We start from the raw sequence: 8,965 nt of genomic DNA on the forward strand, positions 1-8,965 counted from the left end.
AGTTCACCGTTTTACGCTTTGGTACTACATACAACCAAAGTTCACCGATTACGTGTTCATATATGTTCCGACAAACGCCAACATTTAGATTACCACAAATTCTTATTTAAGACATTTTTGTTGTACATTGTGACTAGTGAAAACGGTTCGAAATCGAAATCAATTGAATACAAAGTCTTAAAAGATCGAACGAAATGCAATTTTTTAAAACAAAGATCACAACTCCGTATTATCACTGTAATATCGATGTTTCTTCATATAACCATCTGCGTGGAAATCTATTTACAAATTAAATCACAAGGAACAAGTTAAAATATAACATAAAAAAGAAGTAGATTACATTTATATCATTCAACACTTAATACAGTACATACTTAATACCTGAACAGCAGAACTTAACCACTTACTTTATTTATAATATGGAGCCATAAAATAATGACGCTATCTCATTTTTCTTATGGGATTAACTTAAAGGTTAATCCCGTTCCTTCGAGTTTTTCTTCCATAAGCTTAGTTATCTTCTCAACCATAAGTGGTGTGAAATGGTTTCTCCATTCTCCCACCTCTCCTTTTCTAAAGTAACTTTTCTTCTCAAAAAACTTATTGATAACACCATTCTTGTTAACTTCTAATTCCTTCATATTTCCAATGCTACAAAACTCTATTATTTGGTCAATGATACTTTGACTTTCCTCAAATGGAGTAAAAGGCATACCTATAAATTCCGCCACCCTTTTCAAATGGTGTTTTGGGTCTTCCTTAAGATCCTCGTACTTAAGAAACAACACTTTTTCAGGTTGTTCTAAGCTCATTTTCCAATACGTAACCACGTGCTCAAAAAATGGTCCGAAAATGGACCTGCCTGCACAAAAATCCTCAAATAGATCCTCGACACGAAATACCTCTTTGCTATTTGCATACTTAAGGTAGCTCATTCCAAAGTGAAAAAGCGAGGTGAGTGCGTCTAAGGGATTTCGACAAATATATAAAAGTCGACAATTGGATGTCCTGATCGATTCAGGGAGCGAGTTATAGGGCAAGTGGGTGCTAAGAAGTCTTGGAGAGGGAAGCTCAACAAGATGCTGAGGCCGAGGGTATTCAAAAGCCTCTCCGTAAATGTCACTCTCTAGGTTGTATACAAGCTCTTGCGGGTGATTTTTTAGTAAAGGGTTTTGATTAACGGGGTAGATTGCACGGTTGATAATTGTGAAAAGTAAAGATTTTAACCATGTGGTGCCGGTTTTTGGTAGGCCGGTAATAATGAGATCACTATCTCGAGCTAGGAAATGTCTTTGAAGCTGGAGAATCCGAGCCAAAAGCGATTCAGAGATCCAGAAGCCTTGGTAGTTTATTAGTTCCATTTTATTGTTGGTCGAAGAAACATGTGGAAGGCTTTGTTTGAGGCTTTCAAGTTCTTCTTGGGAGATTATTGGTATCTCGTTTTGTGTTTCGTTCTTATTCATTGTGAATATGAAGATGGCATACACATGGTAGTGTCACGTATACAATTATATAGTCGACAAATTCTATGTACTCACAGTATGGTGCACTTACTCCCATATAGATAAGTATGGGCGGTTTGTAAGTATCTAGCATGGGCGGTTTGTAAGTGTATAGCATGGGCGGTTTGCGAGTAGACTTGGGAAACAGGTTAACCGGGTTGGATCAGAGTCATTTCGGATTCGAGTTGTTTTCGGATTTACTTTTAAGATAAATTGATAAACACTAACAACTTAAATCCCCTTTTTTCACAATCCCTACCAACATAAAATAATAATAATAATAATAATAATAATAATAATAATAATAATAATAATAATAATAATAATAATAATAATCACTACCCCAACATAGTGACCCCGACCTACTATCACTACCAAATTCCATTTTCCGTCCAAATTATAAATTATATGACCAGAACACCCTTACCACCAACTGAGTGGGGATCTTCTATCCCATTTGGTGTTCCAATGTGTGTGCTACTACAATCACCTTCTAACACATCAACAAATTAATATGATTATTGCAATATTTTATTTTACAACAAGTGATGTGTCAAGAGGTGAGTGGAGTGGCACACACAATGGAACACAAATGTGGGACAGAGGATCCTTACTGCCACCAACTTCCTCCACCACCCAAATTGAACCAAAAACAACCCCCAAAAAGGACCCATCACTGCCATCTCGACGTCGGCCGCCTGCCACTCCCCTCAAACACCGAAAGGAGGAGGTCGTGGTGAGTGTGGCATGTTAGTTGTGGTTCTTGAGGTAGGGGGTTGTGCATCGACGGTGGGATTTGCTCTGGTGGTAGGTTGTGTTGCAGATCTGGACGAAGGTGGTCGTGATTTATGTGGTGGTGATGGTGAAAGGAGATAAAGAGAGACAAAAGAGAAGAAGAAGGGCGGGTTGTAGTGATGGTTGGTGGTGAGTGGTGATGATGTGTGGATGGCGATGAGGTTGGTGGTTGGAGGAGATGGTGGTTATGCGTGGGATGGGTGGTTATGGATGGGAAGGGTAGTTTGGGGATGAAAAAGAATATTTTGGGAGTGAAATTTGAAGTTGTCGACTATGAGGTTTTCCGGGTAAATGGTAGTGTTTTTGATGTCGGAGTTATTTTTGTGGTAGTGATTTTGAAAGTTAGTTTATGTAGGTAGTGACTGTGTAAAAGAGGACTTATGTTGGTAGTGTTTATCAATTACCCCCTACTTAATTTTATCTAGTTTTTGGTGGATAATAACCAGTGTATAGTGATAACTATTATTGTCGGGTTATATTGGGTCGAGTTAATTTGAGTGAGGGTCAAGCACAAGTCTTGAGTTCGGGTGTTGGATATGGTACAGTACGGGTTAATAGCGAAGTATCATTCAGGTCGAGTTAACTTTATATATTAGAGCAAGTCCAATGGTAAACTAGTTGCAACTAGCTTACCTTTGCTACATCAAATGTTAAACTACCAACAATCTTAAATTACAAAACTTGTACAATGGTTTAACTTTATTTATACTAGCTTGATTCAACTCAACTAATTTCTTATTGGTTGTTTTTTTCAGTGGTTCGACTTAAGCTACTAGCCTAATGAAGTTGGTTGCTCAACCTAGAGGTGGACAACATAACGGGCCAGCCCGTCCCAGCACGGCCCAACACTGTCACACGGGCTAGAATTTAGCAGCCTGGTCAGTACATGGCCCGGCCCGGTCAGCCCTACGGGCCGTGCTAGTGTTGGGTTTTTTCCAGCCCAGCCCGGTTTTTCAAAAAAAAAAAAATTGTAACCAGCCCGGTCCAGCCCGCCCCTATAGTGTCGTGTCTGCCTCGACTAAAAAAAATTAAATTTGCCAAGACAACGGCCCGATCCTATGCTAGTGTCGTGCAGTCTTTGCTCTACCCTAGCCCGCCCGCCCTTGGCTAAGACCATGACCAGTGTCCACCTCTAGCTCAACCCAAGCAATTCTACTAGGCTATTTCCAATGGTTTAACCATTAGTTTGCAATTTTAAGAAATTGCAAGCAAGTCCCTAAACTAAACCAAGTAACTTGCTCTTATGGAACACCAAAATTAAGGAGAAAAATGAAATTGAAAAAAATATTGGGTTAGGAAAATATAGTAATCACTAATATCAGGTTAACGAGGAAAAAGATTCCTAAGAGCATTTCTAGTGGTTTTTCAAAAGGACATGCTTGCAATATTAACAAAATAGTAAGCATGTAATTTACCATTGGAGGTGCAATATTTGTGTGTAGCTTGTGAGCATGGTAGCTCTACCAAGCTACACACCTTGGTTTATAAAAAATATTTTCTCATTTGATGAAAATAATATTGTGGGCCCATCCTAGCAGCATGATATTGTAGTTCAGCATTGGAGCGGTTTGTAGCCGCAAAGCCGAGTAGCTCCAAAAATCGGTTTGGTAAATCAAGCTACAATATATTGTAGCCGTCCATTGGAGATGCTCTAAGTAGAAAATTTAAGATGACAACTAAGAGCAAGTCCAATGGTTTAGCCTAGGGACATGCTTGCAATTTTACAAAGTTGCAAGTTAATGACTAAACCATTGGAATTCTCCATGTAGGTTTGCTTGGTTTAAGCAACGAGCCTCCTTAAGCTAGTTGCTTAAATGGACCTATCACATGGAAACAACCAATAAAAAATTTAGTAGCTTAAATGTGGTTACAATTAAGCTAGTGAATAATTAAGCTAAACCATTGTAATACATTAATAGCTCAAAAATTTTGTAGCTTTAAATGTGAGGTGTCAAAGGTAAGATAGTAGATATTATCCCATCATTTTAGGCTAAATAAGGTAAGCTAGTTTATCATTGGACTTGCTCAAATAACACTATATATATGTTGCTCATTTTATACCCACATCTTAAGTCTTAACTCTATTTAACCTAAGTAATAATTTGAGTAAATATTATCCCCTCATTTTAGGCTAAATAAGTTAAATAAAAAAATTAATTTAATTAATGATACTGTGTGCGACCACAGCATAGCCTTGCCCTACCCGGCCCGATGTTCACGTCTAATTAGGGCCTTAAGGGTGATCAACAACATACGATAAAATTTTACGATACAGTATTCGGTTAAAATTATACAAATTTCTGTATATATGATACAAATTTGGGTATTACGATACGGTTTCAGACGAAAATGAAACCGTATATACACTTTTTGACACGGTTTCAAATTTTAAAAATACAAAAATAAAATATGCAAAGTCCCACTTCCCAAACTTAACTACTTTTTGATGAGTTTTTCTACCAATAATCTAATGGGGATGGTGTCAGAATGGAAAGGGTGTTGGGTGATTCCTGAGGGTGATAATGTGATAGTGATATGAGTCGACAGAAATACAATGATAAACTCGACAATCGATAAAACCGAATCCGTGTAGACTGCTTTTCCAGGTACCCAGAAACCGTATATAAAAAACTGTATCAGATTTATATGAGAAAAAGGAACATATATCAGAGGTATTACCTCTAACTTTTTTGTTTTTGAGCATATATCTATATTTTTTGAGCTTATTTCCACAAACATTATTTGTTTTTTAGTATATGTATGTTTTTTTTGAGCTTATTAAAATTTATAAGTTAGATTTAAATTTTTTTTCCGTCAAAACTCAAATTTTACTAAACTTATATGTAATGTTTTTGAGTATTATTGCAATTTTTTAGAACTTAATATTTAAGTAAATAAACTCAAAAAATTTATATTAAAACTCAAAATTTTTAAAACAAAACTCAATTTTTTTATTATAATGCTCTGAAACTATGAATTGGTGGTAATACATCAGATGTATAATCCACTTACTGGATTTATATTGTATCTTTTGTGATGTTTAAAAGTTAAAACTATTTATACATTACGGTTTTTAAAACCGTATTGGATATACGATTTTGCTCAATCCTACTAATATTGTACTATATCATCTATATGTTTCTTGGCCTAGGCGACAAAAAGTGCAATACCATGAACATAAGTATTCTTAATTAACCTACTCCAAAAGTAAGGTATATCGATCGACCGACGAATAAACTTACAAAATCACAAAATAATCTAAATTAAATCAAGTACGTACGTTGAACAAACTAATTAAAGCATTTTTTCATGCATTTTTCTAACTCAAAATCTTCCTTAATTCACTAATTAATTAAGCACTAGAACAACCAACTTCCTAAGCATAATATTACCAAACTTCTGATGAAAAAATTTGCATCCAATTTCCCAGATTCTGATTTTGTTGGCCTGAACATCATACAACACAAAAATTAAAAAAAAAAAATTGTAATTTCCATAGATTATTCGAAGTAATTCTTATGGTTACGTGAATGCGCTTAATAATCATCGTCTAGTCTTTCTGTCTCAGTCATGAGTTTACCTTTTATATTTATAATGAGATATATTTTAATAAGGTAAACAAATGATTGAGACAAAAAGTATTAATTTCATATATAATATATTTTGTACCTTGATGCAGCGTAGACACACTTTCCGTAACCTGAAATGAATAATTAAATCGACTAACGTTATTTTTGTTTTAAATACTACAAAACGTAGTACTATATTGAACAAACGTATAGAATATGATTAGTTAGAAAAAGTGCAATTTTTCTAATGAAAGTTCGTAATTTTAAACGAGATTAAGAATTACTTGGATCGTGTTGGGTTAAAGTGGCGGTCCCACCAAAATGACAAGCAACCTCATTGTTACCATTTTGTTGATAGTAACTATTGAAGGCATAGGATGCATGGGAAACAAATGTGTTAGGCTCGAAACACGGGCCTCCGGCTTGAATGGGTCCACAATCGGCATTTCCTGAGCCACAAGCCCAGTCGAGGGCGATTTGGAGATCGGATTGAGAGGCGTCGGGAAGCGCAATGCACCAAGCTGTGCCACCCATGAAGGTGGTGTTACCTTCTGGTGGTGACATTGTTGTTAATGGAATTGTTGCTTCATTCTTTTCTTGTAAGGGTGCTTCCTCATTTGCATAGGCTAAAACAACATAAAATTATATACTTTATGCAATTAATTTAAAATTAATTATATAAAGAAAAATTGGGGAAAATAATAAATTAATATTTTGTCATGTTTGTGATCATATTTCTTCAATTATAGTCGATATGTATTAACAACAATGTCATTATTCTACGATATTGACATTGTTTTTAATATTGTCTTATTTGTAATTCTATTTATCTATAATTATAGCTAAATTACAACTTGGAGCAATCCTAGAATTCCGTCCGTGTTCTGGGTTTGGAAAAGCGCGGATTTTCAAGAAAGGGAATCTTATGATATATTGGGAATTTCATATGATAACCATCCGCGCCTAAAACGTATTTTAATGCCCGAGAGTTGGGTAGGATGGCCTTTACATAAGGATTATATTGTACCCAATTTTTACGAAATACAAGATGCGTATTAAACGATAAAAAGCTAATTTAACTTCTACAGTATGAAGTAGCTAAAGACTGTTTGTATGTTCTAGATCAAACAGAATAATAGATTTCCCACTGGTATTATGGATATGGATGGAGAAAAAAGAAAAGACAAATTAAAAATTTTTTGAATGAACTAAGAGCTAATAGAATGAACTAAAAAGTTTAATACAAAAATAATTGTTTTGATAAATCGAACCAGAAAAATATGAAAAAGAGTTAAAGGAAAAAGAAATTAATACAACCTCTATTGTGTAATCATTTACTGGTTAAAAAGTAATAAGATATATAGGAAGTCTAATTTATTTGGATCTTTTAGTATGACAAGTAAAAAATAATGAGAACGACAAAATATATACGACACTAAATAACGACAAATGAAAATCCCCAAACAATGAAGATTTTAAAATTTTAGTCAAAACTATACGAAATTTTACTCTATTACATTAGTAATAACTCGTCTATGTAAAACTTTTCTACTTTATTTTTAACTCAAAAACTTCAAATCCTGATTCCGCTACAAACTAATCAAAAGGATGAAAAAGAAGAGACGTACCAATTATAGAGCACAATAGGATGAAAAAGCTTGTGAAGAACAAGATCTTCTTTAACATATTAGAGAAGAATGAATTTATCTTAAAACAAATTAATAAAATGTATAATCTTCCAAATTTATAGTAATATGAGAAAATGATAGGATTAATAAAAAGAATAAGTACATAATTATTGTAGAGAAATGCAAAAAGGGTTTATATTTATATTTTATTTATTTAGTTTAATTTGTTAGAGAGGTGTAAATGCATGGTAAGCCAAAAGAATGAAAATATGTAATAAATGCTTAATAAACGGTTGGTGATGGGATTTGAAGAATCATACGTTTCTTCAATTAGAGGATTATTAGTTCAACTTTATTTGTACTTTATTTGTACTTTGTTATACAAATTCTCACTCAATCTAACCAAAGATTTTTCATTTATGGCATAAATTAAATTAAATTGTCTTTTCATTACCATTTGTGAGTTTATTACTTGATTTATTAAGTTCATAAATTTATTAATTATGTGCTAACATTATATAGTTAGGAGAATATTATGAGTATCCTAATATTTTCAGAATATTGTAGGAATATTATTGCGTCATTGTACGGTAAATACAATGTCATATATATTCATTAATAAGGTCAGGTTGTTATATTATCTTAAAATGGCATATGAAATAATGAAAATACTTTACATATTTTAGGAGTATCATAATAGGTTTCATATTTGAATTCCTACACCCACAATATTCTACGTTTATATTGCCTTTTGACTTATTTGAGAAATAAAGGTGTTGTTTGGCCAAGCTTAAAAAGTGCTTTTGTAATTGAAAAAGTAGTAGCTTGGCCAAACATGGTAAATTAGAGAGTTTTAAAAGTGCTTTTGAGAAGTCAAAAACTGATTATTCACCCCCAAAAGGAGAAGTAGATATTTACTACTTCTACTTCTACTTTTTACATAAAGAACCAAGTAAGCAAACAAAAGTTGGGTTAAAATAGTTAGGCCAAACATATAAATTTTGTGAAAAACTACTTTTACAAAAGTATGGCCAAACAACTAATTTTTTTCCGAAAAGTAACTTGTGAATAAACTCCTTTTAAAAAGAAAAAGTCATTTTCCATAAGCAATGCCAAACAGCACCAAAGTTATTTTACTTTATTTATCTGATTCTTAAATGAGATGTGTCACCCAGTAGTACGAAGTTTCAGTTCCCTCTCTCACATTCATTATGTAATAAGATAGTAGCGAAACTAATAACCATTACAGATATAAACTCTAGATAAAATATGTAATAGAATAGTAGCGAAACTCGATAATATTTTGAGAACTCCCTTGCATTATAAAAAGTAATGTAATTCTAAATGCCATTAAGGAGTTTTTTTTTTTTGCCTTAAGGTTTCTTTTCCTTTTCTCATAGGAGTAGCCTTTTTAGCTGAATTTTTGGGACATGAAGTTTGTGTTGGGGTTTAAGTTTAACATACTATGAAG

General features: G+C 33.5%; 2 protein-coding genes across 3 annotated transcripts; both read right to left on the reverse strand.

Annotated features, from left to right (window-relative positions):
* Positions 1-229: 229 nt before the first annotated feature.
* On the reverse strand, positions 230-1,477 carry LOC141594082 (cytosolic sulfotransferase 5-like). Its single transcript, XM_074414276.1, has one exon. It carries the CDS (start codon positions 1,461-1,463, stop codon positions 456-458), a length of 1,008 nt encoding a protein of 335 aa, XP_074270377.1. The 5' UTR covers positions 1,464-1,477; the 3' UTR covers positions 230-455.
* A 3,994-nt stretch (positions 1,478-5,471) lies between these two features.
* Positions 5,472-7,749, reverse strand: LOC141594083 (major pollen allergen Ole e 10-like). 2 transcript variants are annotated; one of them, XM_074414279.1, is made up of 5 exons: positions 7,495-7,749; positions 6,151-6,492; positions 5,967-5,997; positions 5,643-5,744; positions 5,472-5,555 (listed from the first exon to the last, which is right to left on the reverse strand). In XM_074414279.1, exons 1-4 carry the CDS (start codon positions 7,550-7,552, stop codon positions 5,657-5,659), a joined length of 519 nt encoding a protein of 172 aa, XP_074270380.1. In that variant the 5' UTR covers positions 7,553-7,749; the 3' UTR covers positions 5,472-5,555; positions 5,643-5,656. The 2 variants fall into 2 exon arrangements, with proteins under 2 accessions (XP_074270380.1, XP_074270379.1); XM_074414278.1 differs by having other exon boundaries at positions 5,472-5,744.
* Between the last annotated feature and the right edge of the window lie 1,216 nt (positions 7,750-8,965).

This window comes from Silene latifolia, chromosome 8 (genome assembly GCF_048544455.1).
Source record: "Silene latifolia isolate original U9 population chromosome 8, ASM4854445v1, whole genome shotgun sequence".
Taxonomy (NCBI): Eukaryota; Viridiplantae; Streptophyta; class Magnoliopsida; order Caryophyllales; family Caryophyllaceae; genus Silene; species Silene latifolia.

Coding starts and splice junctions, on each gene's coding strand:
- LOC141594083 (XM_074414279.1), bottom strand. CDS start 7,552: ATGTTAAAGAAGATCTTGTTCTTCACAAGCTTTTTCATCCTATTGTGC. Junction 6,493..7,494: donor CCTATTGTGCTCTATAATTG/GTACGTCTCTTC, acceptor ATGTTGTTTTAG/CCTATGCAAATGAGGAAGCA. Junction 5,998..6,150: donor TTTAACCCAACACGATCCAA/GTAATTCTTAAT, acceptor TATTCATTTCAG/GTTACGGAAAGTGTGTCTAC.
- LOC141594082 (XM_074414276.1), bottom strand. CDS start 1,463: ATGAATAAGAACGAAACACAAAACGAGATACCAATAATCTCCCAAGAA.